Below are 17,459 nucleotides of genomic sequence, written 5' to 3' on the forward strand. Positions count from 1 at the left end.
TTAACAATTAGCTGACATTCTTGGGGGGTAATGCCAGTGTAGATTAGCTATTAAGTGAATAAAGACAAAGCTGCTTTAGTCACATCAGATGACTGATGTCTAGCAGAGAAGAGCAGAAAGCTCTGTAGATGTCTTGGATTTTCTCATTAGTCATGTTGACTCAGGATGCCTCATCATATTCCATGAATCCTCTGATTTGAACCACCATGAAACATCTAATGTTAAACTTATTGAAAGAAATTTTGTTTCCTTTTTTCAAATGAAGACAATTAATTATTTGTATGAATTCATAGGGAGTTTGTCCCTGGGGCAGGTGAGCTGCATTGTGACCTTCTCTGGTATTGTGTGCTGTTGGCCAGGTTTAATGAAGTGTTGCCTTAGGAAGGTTCATTCTCCCCATCATGATCTGCTTAAGTGAGCTGCCAGGTCCCTCTTCATGCTGGGGGCTTCTGTTCCTCAGTCAATGAAGAGCAGGTCTATTTTCCTGTTTGAAGCAGAACCCTGCTACCTATCAGAGAGAAAATACTGTTTGTTTGTAGTTGCCTGAACTTAAATCTGGTTCTTTGCTTCAGGAAGCAGCTTGTTTTTTTCCTCAAGGTTTTCTCAAAATAGTATTTGTTGAATTATTTTTGTTTATTCAACCAGAAGTCTGGTTTAATCTTACCCCACACCATTTTTTTTTGGTTCCATTTATGTAGAAGGAAACTAAGTCCAGATTTTTGTGTAGAAGTAAGACAGTTCTGCTTAGTTCTGAATGCATTCAACACGTACTGGGCTGTCCACATGAAGAAATGAAATATTTTGGTAGCTAAATTGGATTTTACATTTAACTTCCTTTTAATGAAAGTTTAAAACCAATCAGGATTGATTTTTAATTATTTTCTTAAATGACTATTATGACTTATTGATTCCACTCATAGACATATTGGACAATACAGTGCAGTTGATCAATGCTGTAGGAGAAAATAAAGAATTGCTTTTTGCAGAGCGACCGTTGTCTTATTCTGACGAGTCTCGACTGTCAAATCTTCTTCGGAGGATTACTCGGGAAGACGACAGAGACCGAAGACTGGCTACTGTAAAGCAACTGAAAGAATTCATTCAGCAACCAGAAAACAAACTGGTCAGCAATTCTTCCTTTTCCATGGCATTGGGTGGTTCTTGTTTTATAAAATTGTCTTTTTCAGATCTGAGTATTGGGATATGTCTGCAGGATTATCTTGTATACAGAGAATTTCATTCCACTAGAAAGGAGAGTGTATTCCTGGATTGTCTGTCTTGTTTCCATAATGCAGGAAATGTTTTATTAGGATGTATGGCCTTAAACTAAACTGCTGAATGCCTGAACTGTAGGAATTAACATGGGCATGTGTGTGGCTTTCTTTGACTGCTCTTAGGAATAGCCTCTGGATCCCTCAAAAAGGAAACAGAGGGAAGGGGAAGTGTTGTTGTCTTGTTCAAGAACTGCTTCTGTATTTTAAATTAAAAATAAACAGGTATTTATTCTTGTGAATAGCTCATCTTAGAGCTACTCAGCTTTCTAACTAAACATCTCTGTATGTGGGAAGAGAACTAAGTTAATCTTTGTTTTCATTACATCTTTAGGAGTTCTGGTGGTTTGCTGAAGTCTCTAATGTCCTCAAGTGTTTTTTAAGGATATGGGGATGGGAAGGGAAGTATCCCACTGTGGGTATAAATTTTTAATATTACGTATTTTGAAATGAAATATTGAAGAGCATATTGTCTGACACATCTCCCCCACTGTTTTGGAAAGCTTAAGAGTTCTCCAAGTACTGAAAAAGCAGGAAGTGATGGTTTAATATCCTGCCACTCATTTGCAAGCAGTGCTCTGATACTTTAGCTGTGGGATCTGTGTCTGTCCTTACTTACAAGAAACTGGTTCATTTTCTCATTAGATGTTAATTAACCAGTGATAATTGTGCTCTTTTCCAGAGGACATGAGACTTGAATATGGGGAGTATTCTGGTCTGTGCACCTAGGTGTAAGAAGCCCTTGTGCAAGCCTAGTTAACACTTCAACTTTCCTCTTGTTACTTCAAGGGTTTAGGAAGCAAATGCTTTCCACAGTTATTCTGTGGTTATTTTGAGTTACTTCCATTGTTCTCCATGAGGTTTTCCCCATTTTAAAATTTTATTTTGTAACTGCATTTTATTTAGGTTTATTGCTATCTCAGAATGTACTGAAATTGTCATTCTGTTGTATAAGTCAGTGATGACAAACTTTGTTAGTGGTCAGAATATTAGAAGTTTGTCACCTAGAAGCTTCTCTGAGCTCACTAATGAGAATAAGATCAGATGTCAAGTGATATCAAGGCCAAAACTTCATAATGGACAGTGTTTAACCTAGCAGTAGTCTTGACACAATTTAGTGTAGTTTAACTGAGTTCTTTTCATCTTCAGGGCTGAAATATGAGTTCAAAGTAAAGTGGTAGAAGTCAGTGGTCTCTTGTCATCTAATGGAGTCCTGCTTTAGCTTCTAAATTATAGAGATGTCTTTTCCTTTTTAGCCTGTCTTGCAGGTACCAGACACATTTTCAAAATGCCCTTATGAGTTCTGAGGGGTCAAGCATGTGGATCTCTGTCCCTCCACCCTCAAAAGCATGATGTTGCTCAAAACTTTAAACAAAAACTGGATACCATGCACTGTGTTAAAGAGGAATGTCTTTCTGAAGAAAGCAGAATAAACCTTTTTATTAACTTGTCAAGAAAACTTCCTGTTAATATGTTACACAGTTGCAGCCAATGTGTGATTTTTCAATCAGATCACTAAAGTGCAGGGGTTCAGTGCATGTTAGGAAAACAAGTCTTTCTGGTTATGTTTACTGAAAAGCACTGGGTCATCAATAATGCTTCATCTTCAAAATTGTATTCCATTTCACTGAAATGCAGGGTTGCCTAAATAGAAACTTTAATATTTCAGATTATATTATGTGTTCCATTAAATTTTCCAGTGATACAATTTATTTATTAATATTAGAGATTTGGTCTTTAGTAGATGCTACTCATGAGCTGTGTGATGTGTCTTCCATGATGATGTAATGTTATCAGCAAGAACTAAACTTGGAACAGATCTTGATAGCAGGCTGCCAGTATTTTCATGGCTACTGTAAATAAATATCAAATATAACATCTAGGATAATATTGCAGTATTGCTTAATATAGTTGATGCTAGTCTGCAGTGGCCATGGAAAGCATAATGGCATTTTCTTGGCAAGGAGAACTGGGAGTATTGTGTTTAATGTGGGTGTAAGCAGGACTTATTGTGGAGGCAGCATTGGGCAATTACTGTGCTTATGCCTTTTATGTATCTTATATTCCAGGTACTTGTTAAACAACTGGATAATATCCTGACTGCCATTCATGATGTGCTCAATGAAAGGTAAGTTGAAAAAATGCTCTAAAGGGGAAAAATAATGTCAGCATTAGGTTTGAAATAGAGAGGGAAAAGTTTGAGAGAAATTGATTTGCTAGTTTTGCATGGGTGTCCCATTGCAGGAACAGAATGAAATTAGGGGGGAGTAAAGCTCTTAGGTATATCAACAGTACTGTTGGGCTGTCTAGAGCACACCTCCCTTGGCCAGAATGTGAAGGCACAAGTGTGGCTTTGATGCTGTGGGTGGTGTGGAGTCTGTCTCAGGTGTGTTCACTCAGCTGGTGGAGCTGTGCAATGCTGTGGTGGTGTAGTTTCCAAAACAAAATGAGTTTTTTTACAAGCTGAGTCATTTACATCCAATGAAGAATGTATGTAGAGGATGCTGAGGTTTGTGTGGGTTTTTAGGTGCTTAGGTCAGTGTTATTTCCCAGAGTCAGCTGCATATTAAGAACTATTTCTATTGGGTGGTGTGTTGCTAGTGAAACAGCACATTTGCATACTTTAATTCAAGTTGATTTACTCCACAGAAATAATATTTCTTAGAATTTTATCTTAGCTTTGCCACTGCTGCCATTAAGTAGGAGAGAAGCAGCTTCATTTCTGCATATATTTTCTTTTGCTTTATAATTTTGTTCATGCTTCTGTTTGCTGTCATGGCTGGAGATCCCAAGTTTCTTTTTTTCTCTCCAAAAATGCAGTAGCAAATTGCTTCAGGAATTGAGACAGGAAGGAGCTTGCTGTCTTGGCCTTCTTTGTGCTTCTCTGAGCTACGAGGCTGAGAAGATCTTTAAATGGATTTTTAGCAAATTCAGTTCATCCACAAAAGATGAAGTTAAACTTCTTTATTTGTGTGCAACCTACAAAGCACTAGAGACTGTAGGAGAAAAGAAAGCATTTTCATCCTTAATGCAGGTAAGACTACAAGTTAAAACATGATTATTAATGATTTTCTCAGTGCAATGCTTGAATGAACTTTTTGAACTGGAATGAACAGTAAGTAATGCTATATTGACATAATAAGTAATTATCACTACAACTGGGAGGGAACTTTTTGAATGGGATTATTTGGTTCTGGTTAAATTAGAAAAGAATGACATGTCTTTGTAGGATCATACATATTTTGATGCAACTTTTTAGTATTTATGGCAAATCCAAGAAGAATCTTGTTGAGACAAGAAGATAAACTTATGTGGAATGGTACACAAAACCCAACCTTTTGATTGTTTTGTGCCACCTGCTGTTTACAATTTCTAACTGGAATGGTGGGTAGGTCTGAGAAGGAGTAGGATGTGTGCAGACAAGATGATGTCCCCTTGTACAAGTTTTAGGGTTTCTTATTTTGGGTGTAGAACAGCTATGGCCAGGTCTGTGCTCCAATTTAATAGTTACTTTACAGAGCCAGAAAGCTTCAGCAGGAGAAATAGGACTTAAAATTACACAGTTGTTCTGTGGCTAAAGAGCTAAAGAAAAGTGTTCCCTGGCTCTGCCATATATCAAGCAAATGCCCCTTTGAAGTGATTATTTTCATGCAGTGTATGTGATGCCTTTTACATTTTGTTCCCTGCAGAAGGAGAAGAGTTTTGTTGACTGAATCAAAGTAGTTTGTTGCAATGTGTTCTCTCTCATGTTAATGTGAAATATCTGGTGGCTTTGCTTTACTTTTCAGCTTGTAATGACCAGCCTGCAGTCCATCCTAGAAAATGTTGATACACCAGAGTTACTGTGCAAGTGTGTCAAGTGCATCCTTTTGGTGTCTCGATGCTACCCACACATTTTCAGCACCAATTTTAGGGTAAGCTTTCTTTGTGCTTTGTGTTTTCTTTCTACAATGGAAATGTTGGTGCATTAAATTGGGAAATGACTCTGTTTTCACAATTGCTTTCCAGGACACAGTGGACATCCTGGTTGGGTGGCACATAGATCATACTCAGAAACCTTCTTTGACACAACAGGTCTCTGGTAAGTTTGGCCACAGGAGCTCATGGAGGGTCTCACAGCCTGCTCTGGCTTGCAGATGTTTGGGGTTTATTTCCACCAGTTTTGTTCTTCTGACATGCAAGCTGACATAAAACCAAATTAAGTTTCTGGCTACATAACAAGATACTTTGTTCCTAGCTTTTTAGTAAATTTGCATTTTCCATTTTTTGCTAATTCTGGAAAAATGGGATGCTTTATTCAGGGTACATTTAAACACCAGTTGTTGTGTGCAATTTTATAACAATCTTTAATAAATTTATAGGTCTTAGTATATCCTCTGTGAAAGGATATGTTTTTTCCCTATGTACTTTTAGAGAATCTTTCTCATAAAGATCCTGTACTGGCATTTAAAAAATGAGGAGAGTTTTTCCAGTAGCTTTGTCAGTTTTCTTGGGAGTTACTCACAGCAAGTTTATTATGCTTCTTGTGTTATAGTCCTAGATTCTATCCTTGGTGTTTACTGCTATGGGGCAGAACTGAACCTTAAAATTATTTTTACAAAAGGACAGAAGAGAGAGATACAATTTGTATTTCTTTTAAAAACATATAGCGTTAGTATTTTCATGTAGATGACCTCTTAGCTCAGCAACTTTTCCCTCAGAAATATGCAACTAAAATTTAAAGATTGTATGTCACCCTGTATTAATTGGCTTGGTATTTTTGTACAGGATGGCTGCAGAGCTTGGAGCCCTTTTGGGTGGCTGATCTAACCTTTTCTACCACACTTTTGGGTCAGTTTTTGGAAGATATGGAAGCTTATGCTGAGGTAAACAAGACTTTATGGTATATACCAGAGTTAACTGTTACAGTTTTCTTAATAAACCCACAGCTGTGATTTTCGTGCCTGTATTACTTTGGTAGGCTTTCCTGGGGAAAAGAGGACCAAATTATGGAGTATAATTCAGTCATGTACAATGACCAACTGCACAAATACTCATGAACTATTTAATTAGTATCACAACCAGGCCCTCAGCCATTGTTGATTGAGAATATAGTGTTGTAGTAACACTATAAACAATTGACCAAACAGGAATGCTTTTATTTTTTAAGAGCTGATGTGAAGACAGCTCATGATTTTTCCTTGATGCTTTATTTAATTGTCCAACCTCAGAGTGTTTCAGAACTCGTAACTGTTGGGGGGAGAGAGGAAATCTTAATGCTTCAAAAGACTAATGATAAATCTGTCTTTTTAAAGTAAAGCAGCAGATTACATTGTGCAGGAAATAATGGAGCAGGAACTGATGGAAAATGAGATTATATTCATTTATTATACTTCATTTTGACTTTGTAACCTTTGCTTAGTTAACAGGGCATAGAGTTTATGCTGTCATTAAAGGAAGTGCTTTGGGGTTGGGGGGGAGGAGTGCTGTCTTTTAAGGTGTAGGTGCTTACATGAATATGTACTTACAGGTCAATTATACTACATTGTGTATGTTAATATGCAGGTCCTGTAGGTAAAACTGTACTTGAAGCATAATTTGTGTCACTCAAAGCAGAATCAATAATTTGGTCAGTGCCATTCTCTGTACAGCAGGGCCTTTGCTGGGCAGCTTTAGGATTCTCAGGGCAGAGCAGTAAATCACTGCTTATCAGGCTGGCTGCTGCTCTGGTCAATGTGTGTATTCTTAGTCACGGAAGAGTTTTAAGATAACGTGTGCTAACATGGAGGAGGTGCTTCCAGCCAGTGTGTTTATCTCACAGTGGGGTAGAGCAAGGCTACAGCTCCACTAATGAGATCAGCACTTCTGGGAATGTTCCCAGGCACTGGTGCCAGCTGGCATGGAGTAGGCTGTTAGTGAACTCTTGGTCTCCAGATCAACGTAGTTCACATGTATGATAGGAATGGCCAGTCAAACATCTCCACTCCAGTTTGGGGATGGGAATTTTTTGGAAGAGTGGTAAAAGTGTGCAGACAACTGTTGTAACAGTGCAGCAATACAGATGATCATGTTCCAGAGACCAGGAACTTCATAAGCCTCAGGTTTAATTTACAAGATATAGTCTGAGTACTTTGTTTCAGTGGCTAAACTCATTGCTACTCTGTGACTTCTCGTTGTCACTGTGTGCCTATATTCCACCTTTGTGTGTGTAGTTAAGAGATACTGGATAAACACAACTGTAATTAGATTGTACAGTTTAATGTCTGGAAAAGAGATGAAGTATTTTCAATCTCACATTCTGATATTTTACCCATGTGTAAGTTCATGATGTGTGCTGATACACAAACCTTGTGTGCTGCAGGACCTCAGCCACGTGGCTTCAGGGGAATCAGTAGATGAGGACATTCCTCCCCCGTCGGTGTCGCTGCCCAAGCTGGCTGCCCTGCTGAGGGTGTTCAGCACCGTGGTGAGGAGCATCGGCGAGCGCTTCAGCCCCATCAGGGGACCACCCATTACAGAAGCTTATGTAACTGATGTAAGAGCTTCACTGCTTGGGATTTATTGGTTGCTCAGATGTTTTGTCACCATACAGCAATGCCATTGACTGAGCTGATTTAGGTTTTATGAATCTCACATGAATGTGTATATTCTCAGCTTTGAGTAAATCTTACTTTTTTCCAAGAAATACTCTACAATAATTTTATTAAAGTATAGATGGTAATAGTGGCACATGGAAATTGTATCAGAAATTAATTTTTTAGACATTTTAACTTAATTTTAACTTGAAACTGTTATTGTTTATTCAGATAACTATGCCGCTGTAGAAACTTGAATTCTACTTATGAGTTTGACTTTATAAAATGTGATGATTCTTCTTTCTGTTGAAATTTCATCTATTAAATCTGATAGCAAACTTTTCTAGCTCTATAGTATAGGATGGTGTAAACTCAGAATAAATATTATATAATATGCTAAGTAGCTGATACAGTTCTGTAATGGGTGAGGAGATAAAAATGCTTGCACTCAAACTCTTGTGGCTGCTGGATGACCTGCCCAGCTGGAATTTATGCCCTTGCAGAATTTTGTGAGAGACACAACTTCTTGGGTAAATAAGTGTATGGATTTCCCAGTTGAAGACAAGACAGTTATGTAACTTCTGCCTTAATCTGCAGGGGATTCTTGTGACAAAATCTCAAGAAAACTCATCTGTCTTTTTCAAGGGGAGTTCTGGTGATGTTAGTTGGAACTGAACAGAACTGTGAATCATGAATTTAGGTTTTGTAGATCTCTAACTGAATTGGTAACCAAGCAGTTGAAAGTTTGTTTTTTCTTACACTTCTGAAGTGTAATGTCAAGATGACATTTTTCAGAATAGAATTGAACAAGCTGCAGAGCAGGGGACAGGATATCAAATGGGTGTGAAGACAATTAATTAGCATCTTTCTTTAATGGAGTTTAACTCAGTTGTGTTTTTAATTTTGCAGGTTCTGTACAGAGTAATGAGATGTGTGACTGCAGCAAACCAAGTGTTCTTTTCTGAAGCTGTGCTTACAGCTGCCAATGAGTGTGTTGGGGTTTTACTTGGCAGCCTGGATCCCAGTATGACCATACACTGTGACATGGTCATCACCTATGGATTAGATCAAATGGAAAATTGTCAGACTTGTGGCACTGACTATGTCATTTCGGTCCTGAATCTGTTGACACTGGTTTGTACATGTTTTTATTCTTGTGAGGGTCTAGAAAAACAGTATTTTGATTAATCTTTAATAATGAGTAAGAATTCAGGTGAAGTTACTTATTTTGGTTTTTATCCCCAGATTGTTGAACAAATAAATACAAAACTACCATCATCATTTGTAGAGAAATTATTTATACCAGAGTCTAAACTACTTGTTCTTCGTTATCATAAGGAAAAAGAGGTAAGAGGAAGTAACTTCTACAGGTATATCCCAACAGCCTTCATGCACTTCCTAGAATATATTAAGCTGTAAAACTTAAGCTGTAAAGCTCAACTTAAATACGTTGTTTTAGTCTAACTGAATATCTGAAACTTCTGAAAAGACAGATATAGCTACTTCTTTGTTTTAGCATTTAGATTTGATAAGAAATTGGAAAGTTTGCCATCATTCCAGGTAGAGAAGTCCTTAGTTCATCTGGCTTTGATACTCAGTGTGTTAGGTGGATGATCTAGAGTCTGTAAGTAAGAGGTATAGAAAACTGAAGATAGGTATCTGTATCACACTAAGCTATTCATAGATAAAGAAGAGTGATTTTAAAGTCTTAGTGTATTTTATGATTTGTTCTAATCAGTTATTGCTGTAATTATGTTCTCAAGGTCGTTGCAGCAGCCCTTGCTGTATACCAAGCTGTATTGAGCCTGAAGAACATTCCTGTTCTGGAGACTGCTTACAGGTTGATTCTAGGAGAAATGACCTGTGCTTTAAATAGTCTGCTCCATAGTTTACATCTTCCTGAGGCCTGTTCTGAAATCCAGCATGACTCTTTCAAGAAGCTTATATCCAATGTGGATAATGCCAAGTTTGTTGTTATATTTGATCTCAGTGCTCTAAGTACTATTGGAAATGCTAAAAACTCATTAATTGGGGTGAGTAAAAACTCAACAGACAGTTCATGCAATAAGTGTAAAAAATACTTGGTTACTTAAAATTAATGTATTACACCAGTAGGGTGCATATGTATAACTAAAATGATCATATTTGTCACTGAACTTCCTAAGTTTTTCTAAAACTTCCAGTGCTAAAACTAAGGGGAAACAGTGGGTGGATTGTATTTCTAGTTGTTGCATAATGAAAAGCAGTTTCTAGGAAAGAGCATCTTATCAGGGTTATTAAGGGTTTAATGCTAAGATCATCATAGTAATTGCTTTTAAAACTCAAGACAGATAAGAGCAGCTGTAAAATGTCCTTTGGTAGTATATTAGCCATATGAAAGCACTTTCCAGATCTTTGCATGTAAAAACATTAACTACTTTTAACCAACTTCTAAAAAATGGGAAAGAAAATAGTTACAGTCAGAAAACAATAGAGTTAAATTATCTCCTGTCAGTAAAAAGGGAAAGACATTAATTGATGGTGTGAAAATTACAGTTAAAAGTAGGTCCTAGTTTTTATGTTTCTGTGATTGTTTTATAGATGTGGGCCCTTTCACCAACTGTGTTTGCACTGCTGAGTAAAAACCTGATGATTGTTCATGGTGACATAGCAGTTCACTTCCCTGCTGTCCAGTATGCAGTGCTCTACACGTTGTACTCACACTGCTCCAGGTATGGGGTTTGATAATTCAGCATATTTTAAGAGCACTAGGATGGACTGATGTGAATAGAATATATTGTTGGAGGGATGAAATGAAATAGGCTGTTACAATCAAATGTTTGCCCAAACTTCCTTAATTGATTTTTACTTTCATTAATTGCTGGGAAGCTGTATCTCGGCCAGGAAAGCATATCCTGGCTTAAAGTTGGCCTTTTATTCAAAGGCAGATTAGAAATCTTGTTTGAATAGAGATAACTGAGGGAGAACTCTGCTAAAAGTAAATTAGGAAAGATTATTTACTATTTTGCTTAATGAGAGATCTGGGAGAGGTAATGAGATGTAAACAACAGATGTAAATACATTTTAGAGTTTATTAATACAAACTGTTGTTAAAGGGAATAATTTTAACTGTTACTCTACATTCTTAGCTGTGGTGATTTTTCACTAAGCATTGGATACCAGATGCAGTTGAGAACAGGTTACTGACCTGCATGGACTGATAGCAAATTGTAGCTTTGTTCTTCTAGGCTAGGGATCAAAATATTTGGGTTTTGACAGAGTGTGGTTTGTGTGTGTATGTGTTCATTTAACTTTTGTTGCTAATTGTTGATGTTTTTTCTCCTCCTGTGAACTTCAGGGAAGTATCTCTAATCTTGGGGTAGCTTTACAGTTTGTTTTTCCTTGCCTTTTCAGGCACGACCATTTCATATCCAGTAGCCTCAGCTCTTCCTCTCCCTCTCTGTTTGATGGAGCAGTTATAAGTACCGTAACTACAGCAACAAAAAAACATTTCTCAATCATACTGAACCTTTTGGGGCTACTGCTTAAGAAGGATAACCTTACTCAAGATACCAGGTAAGGAAAATATTCTTAGAAATCGGGAAATTTTTTTCTGTCCGGTAGAATACATTAATTCAGAAACCACAATAATTTGAATTTGTAAAACTTGGGGTAAATTTAACCTGTCAAATGTTGGGTTTTTTATACACTGTGAACGAAATTGTGGAAAAAAAGTAGCTGCTTGTTTTTAATATATGAAAACTAGAGAAGTTTAAACCATCCTAAGATCTATCCAGTAGAAACAGAGCTTTCAAACTTCACTGAAAGAAAGGGTTTGCTCACTGAAATTATCCTTTTGCAATAGTTGCCATCCCGTATTACCAAAATGCTGTGAAAGCTGGGGACATCTTTAAAGTTAAGAATAACTTGTCTAAAAAGTGTGAGCTGTGGTGTGATACTGATGTACAAGGTGAAGTAGTTTGAAAGTACCTTTCTGTAACTGTGTAGAGTGACTAAACTTTTGGTTTTTGAAGGAAACTACTTACAACATGGGCTTTGGAAGTGGCTCTTCTGATGAAGAAGTCAGAAACATACACACCGTTATTTTCTCTCCCATCTTTTCATAAGTTTTGCAAAGGACTTTTAGCAAACAGTAAGATATTGCATATTTTTACTTAACTGTCTTTTACATTTCAAAATGAAGTACTTATATAGCCTTGTCCCACTGATAGTAGCAATTGTACTTGTTTCATTTGCTTTAAGGATGATTCAAGGTAGTATTGTGCAAGAACTTAGACTCTTTTTATGATTTTTTTTAAAGTGGATCCCTGCCTGTTACTTAAACAATTAATTTTCTTAAAATAAATTGCAATCTTAAGAGATTTGACACATCACTGACATTTTTGGTAGATCAATTTCCCAGTCACAAATCATTTCTCAAAAGCACTGGAACAGTTCTGTGATATATTCAATTCCAAAATCTGTAAATAATATGGGAACAAATGCAGAGCAGTGCAGAAGTTACCTAATTCCAGCAAGAATAACTTGTTTTTCTCCTTTCAACTCCTTAATTTAGCACTTCTGGAAGATGTGAACATTTGTCTTCAACTCCATGCCCTGTCTTCCTCCCTTCCAGATGACCTTTTACAGAGGTACTTGCACAGAGTTCTGTCTGTTATTAGAATTCTGCTGATGATGGGGATATTAACAGCTCTTTCCTTTTTGGTGTTGCAGGTGTGTTGATGTGTGTCGTGTTCAGCTTGTCCATAGTGGTGCTCGTGTGAGACAAGCTTTTGGAAAACTGCTCAAGTCAATTCGTTTGGATGTGGTGTTGAGGTGAGTTGCTCAGACCAGCTTCAGTGTAAATAATGGATTAGTTTCTTCAGAGACACAACCTGAAAAATAATGCCAGTGGACTTAGTTCAAAATCAAAAAGCATGAGTTTACAATGGTAGTTCTGGGTTGATGGTTGGGCTTGATGATCTTAAAGGTCTCATCCCACCCTCTGTGATTCTAATTGTTTTGCTATCTCTCCTATGCTTTTACTGGTCTAAGAACAGTATGTAGTACACAAAGTAATTAATAAATTTGCTAAGCTGTGCATCACTTCTTGAAGCAAACACTGAGTATCTGTGAGGTCCCTGTTGTCCAGAGCTTCAGCAATATTATGTCCTATAATTTGCCTTGAAGACCTGAACTCTGAAAGCACTTGCTATTAATACCAAAGCATGTAATTACTTCTAGTCATCCTGTATAGATATAGTGTGTGTGTAACTCTTACAAACCTTGTTTTGGTCTATTCAAGTACATTACAGCATGGGTTGTTTTCCCTCTCTTCCTGCAGTAACCGTACCCACACTGAAATACAAGAAATTTCTTTGGCCATAAGAAGTCACATGAGCAAAGCTCCAAGTAACACATTCCACCCACAGGATTTCTCTGATGTCATCAGTTTTATTTTGTATGGAAACCTCCACCGAACTGGGTAAGAACTCCTTGTAGAACTGAAATCTATCAATGTTGAATTTATAGGAAACAAGTCCAAGTTACATTTAGTTTACAATTTGTAATTATCATTATAAACTATGTTGCTTTAATTTCAAACTTTTTTTATACTCTTAAATATTTATAAACATCTTACATACACAACTTTTGGCATATTTTCCTCTATACATTGCTGCTTGGAAGTTAATTTTGGGAGAGATCTGTTTGTGAACAAGAGGGAGATGAAATGTGTACAGTATAAACTTGTCAATGCACGGATGTTTTCTTTCAGGAAGGATAATTGGTTGGAAAGGTTATTCTACAGCTGTCAAAGGCTAGATAAGAGAGATCAGCCAGCCATCCCTAGGAACCTGTTGAAGACTGATGCTGTGCTCTGGCAATGGGCTGTCTGGGAGGCAGCTCAGTTCACTGTTCTCTCAAAGCTACGAACTCCTCTGGGGAGAGCCCAAGATACATTTCAAACAATTGAAGGTAAAGTAAAAAATACACTTTATTTTGATGAGATTTTTTGGTAAGGTTGTGAGGCAAAGGCGTTCATGTCTAAGGCAAGAGGCACAATGGATTTATTTTTCAGTGCTTATAGATTTTAAAGATGCTGCATAATTACTGTTAACTTGTGGTAGATTTTGAGAGCTAGCATTGCTATCCTTTGCACGTTTAAATACAATACCATTTGGTAACTCTTTTTTCCCATGTTTTGCTAAAATGTGCAGGTATTATTAGGAGCCTTGCAGCCCACACATTAAACCCTGATCAAGATGTCAGCCAGTGGACTACTGCAGACAATGATGAAGGACACAGTAGCAATCAGCTCAGGCTTGTTCTTCTTCTGCAGTATTTGGAGAACTTGGAGAAATTGATGTACAATGCATATGAAGGATGTGCCAATGCCCTTACCTCTCCACCCAAGGTTTGTCTGTCTTGCAGTGCTGATGTTGCTTGGAACAGTATGGTGAATGAACAGTGTTTTCAGGATTGTTCAGTTCTTAGCAATGGAATTCCAAAAAAAACTTCTCAAAGTTTGAGACTCTTAAAAAACTCTGGCTTTAACTTTGGCATAATCCTACAGAACAGGTTAGACCAGGCTTTGTTTCTGGAGTATCAGCTTGCATAGTGGTACAAATCCAGCAAGATTGTAGTACCTCTGATTTGTAGCAGTTACTTATTTGTAGATTGTCAGCAGCCCTATTATAAAGTAACACAGTTATTTAAAGCTTTAATTGCTTTTTGGGGAGTGTAGTAATTATTTATAAGCAACATACCCCATTGTGTATTTCTAAGTGCAAAACATTCTTCACTGTTGAAATAAACTGCTCAATTACCAGACTTTGATGTGACACTGATAGATGATTTATAGTTAGTTCATATTAAAACTTCTGGCCTGCCAGTGTGCCTGGCCAGTTGCATGCTACATGTGATTTCAGACCATTTACATTAATAAAATGAATGATTAATTGAAGAATGGAGAAAATAAATCTTCCTGCCTTTGATATCAATCTTAAGCACTTAACTGTTTGGGTTTGTGCAGAGGAATGTTGTTGTGAGACTCCTTTCCTGTCTCTGAAGGTTATCAGGACGTTCTTTTACACCAATCGCCAGACGTGCCAGGACTGGCTGACACGGATTAGACTGTCCATCATGAGAGTTGGATTGCTGGCTGGCCAGCCTGCTGTGACAGTCAGGCATGGATTTGATTTACTCACAGAAATGAAAACTAATAATAGTATCACTCAGGTACTCTCTTTTCAAACTCTGTGGACTACTGCAGAAATGTTCACTATGATATTCTAAAAGAAGTAAGCTAAGGCAACCAGTAGTTACTAAACCAAGTGGTATGTAAAAGAATGAGTTCTTTAAAGCCACATTTTTAATTTGTGTGTTTTTGTTGTGGTTGTGATACTGTGGATTGGAATTTAGGATGTACTGAGCACATGTGGTCAAATACTACACAGGAACGAATGCTACAGTTAATTCACATTTTTAATTGAGCAATTTCCAATTTAGTGGAAACCTTGTGAAACTGGTGCTGCATTAGTGTGAGGCCATCCCATGCTTGTGGTAGTGTGATGGTTTGCTTACCTGAGGGTTGTGTCATGGGAGTACCCTTCCTCTAACTAGCAGCAGCTAAGTTCAAGGGTGGGATGGAAGGATAAAGTAGTTAAAGCCTTCTTGAAAGGGTTGAATAGTTTCTTCAGTACTTGACTTGATTTGCTTAAATGTTTTACCAAAGGTGGTTTGATAGCTCTTTGTTACTTTGTGCTCCCTTAGAAATGATCATACAGGTACAAAGCCACCACACAGTGACTGCTCACCATTGGTGTTCAGGCTGTGAGTTCACAGCACAAACTCTTCCCTTGGCTCCCCTGCTCTTCCAAAAGCAGTGCAGGGGATGGATATCAGAGCACTTGTAGATGTGTATAGTGAAATACTGCTTCACTGTTTCTGAGGATTCACCCACAGACAGGGGGCTCATGCATTAGATGACTTTTGTTAAATAATGCTTTTGGTTTGCATTTAGGGAAATGAATTGGAAGTGACAATTATGATGCTGGTAGAAGCATTATGTGAGCTTCACTGTCCTGAAGCTATTCAGGGTATTGCTGTCTGGTCTTCTGCTGTAGTTGGGAAGAGCCTCTCCTGGATCAATTCTGTAGCTCAGCAAGCAGAAGGACGGTAAGTTTTCATCAATTATTGCATGCTACAAACTTGGAAGTTTTTTCCTTCTAGGGAAAGTTCTGCTTCTGAGTCTTTTAAACTGTGGCATGAGTCAAGGCTGCTGATGAATTTCCATGTCAATTGTACTCAGTGAATCTTTTCAGAGATGTAGTATGTATTTAATCAGTATTCAGCTCTACTCATTCAGATGAAAATTGTGACAGTCAAATATAAAACTCATTTCTTTCTTTTCTTTCTTTTCTTTCTTTTCTTTCTTTTCTTTCTTTTCTTTCTTTCTTTCTTTCTTTCTTTCTTTCTTTCTTTCTTTCTTTCTTTCTTTCTTTCTTTCTTTCTTTCTTTCTTTCTTTCTTTCTTTCTTTCTTTCCTTCTTTCCTTCTTTCCTTCTTTCCTTCTTTCCTTCTTTCCTTCTTTCCTTCTTTCCTTCTTTCCTTCTTTCCTTCTTTCCTTCTTTCCTTCTTTCCTTCTTTCCTTCTTTCCTTCTTTCCTTCTTTCCTTCTTTCCTTCTTTCCTTCTTTCCTTCTTTCCTTCTTTCCTTCTTTCCTTCTTTCCTTCTTTCCTTCTTTCCTTCTTTCCTTCTTTCCTTCTTTCCTTCTTTCCTTCTTTCCTTCTTTCCTTCTTTCCTTCTTTCCTTCTTTCCTTCTTTCCTTCTTTCCTTCTTTCCTTCTTTCCTTCTTTCCTTCTTTCCTTCTTTCCTTCTTTCCTTCTTTCCTTCTTTCCTTCTTTCCTTCTTTCCTTCTTTCCTTCTTTCCTTCTTTCCTTCCTTCCTTCTTTCCTTCTTTCCTTCCTTCCTTCCTTCCTTCCTTCCTTCCTTCCTTCCTTCCTTCCTTCCTTCCTTCCTTCCTTCCTTCCTTCCTTCCTTCCTTCCTTCCTTCCTTCCTTCCTTCCTTCCTTCCTTCCTTCCTTCCTTCCTTCCTTCCTTCCTTCCTTCCTTCCTTCCTTCCTTCCTTCCTTCCTTCCTTCCTTCCTTCCTTCCTTCCTTCCTTCCTTCCTTCCTTCCTTCCTTCCTTCCTTCCTTCCTTCCTTCCTTCCTTCCTTCCTTCCTTCCTTCCTTCCTTCCTTCCTTCCTTCCTTCCTTCCTTCCTTCCTTCCTTCCTTCCTTCCTTCCTTCCTTCCTTCCTTCCTTCCTTCCTTCCTTCCTTCCTTCCTTCCTTCCTTCCTTCCTTCCTTCCTTCCTTCCTTCCTTCCTTCCTTCCTTCCTTCCTTCCTTCCTTCCTTCCTTCCTTCCTTCCTTCCTTCCTTCCTTCCTTCCTTCCTTCCTTCCTTCCTTTCCTTTCCTTTCCTTTCCTTTCCTTTCCTTTCCTTTCCTTCTTTCCTTTCCTTTCCTTCTTTCCTTCCTTCTTTCCTTCCTTTCCTTTCCTTCCTTTCCTTCCTTCCTTTCCTTCCTTCCTTCCTTCCTTTCCTTCTTTCTTTCTTTCTCTACTTGATCTGAAGTTTACATTAAAACTTTTATGGACAAGCTTTTATCAAATGCCAT

General features: G+C 37.8%; 1 protein-coding gene across 2 annotated transcripts in view; it reads left to right on the forward strand.

Annotated features, from left to right (window-relative positions):
* The window catches only part of SMG1 (SMG1 nonsense mediated mRNA decay associated PI3K related kinase), a 62,386-nt gene that overhangs the window by 14,015 nt on the left and 30,912 nt on the right, over positions 1-17,459 (forward strand). For both annotated transcript variants that reach the window (XM_054643612.2, XM_077186690.1), the window contains 20 exons: positions 987-1,123; positions 3,341-3,399; positions 4,092-4,305; positions 5,060-5,185; positions 5,280-5,352; positions 6,039-6,136; positions 7,612-7,785; positions 8,735-8,959; positions 9,071-9,172; positions 9,589-9,858; positions 10,406-10,536; positions 11,219-11,380; positions 11,839-11,957; positions 12,381-12,456; positions 12,539-12,640; positions 13,149-13,289; positions 13,581-13,780; positions 14,023-14,219; positions 14,876-15,043; positions 15,828-15,982. In XM_054643612.2, coding sequence (XP_054499587.2) covers positions 987-1,123; positions 3,341-3,399; positions 4,092-4,305; positions 5,060-5,185; positions 5,280-5,352; positions 6,039-6,136; positions 7,612-7,785; positions 8,735-8,959; positions 9,071-9,172; positions 9,589-9,858; positions 10,406-10,536; positions 11,219-11,380; positions 11,839-11,957; positions 12,381-12,456; positions 12,539-12,640; positions 13,149-13,289; positions 13,581-13,780; positions 14,023-14,219; positions 14,876-15,043; positions 15,828-15,982 — 2,929 coding nt within the window. The remainder of the gene's footprint in view (positions 1-986; positions 1,124-3,340; positions 3,400-4,091; positions 4,306-5,059; positions 5,186-5,279; positions 5,353-6,038; positions 6,137-7,611; positions 7,786-8,734; positions 8,960-9,070; positions 9,173-9,588; positions 9,859-10,405; positions 10,537-11,218; positions 11,381-11,838; positions 11,958-12,380; positions 12,457-12,538; positions 12,641-13,148; positions 13,290-13,580; positions 13,781-14,022; positions 14,220-14,875; positions 15,044-15,827; positions 15,983-17,459) is intronic.

This window comes from Agelaius phoeniceus, chromosome 16 (genome assembly GCF_051311805.1).
Source record: "Agelaius phoeniceus isolate bAgePho1 chromosome 16, bAgePho1.hap1, whole genome shotgun sequence".
In the NCBI taxonomy this organism is placed as follows: Eukaryota; Metazoa; Chordata; class Aves; order Passeriformes; family Icteridae; genus Agelaius; species Agelaius phoeniceus.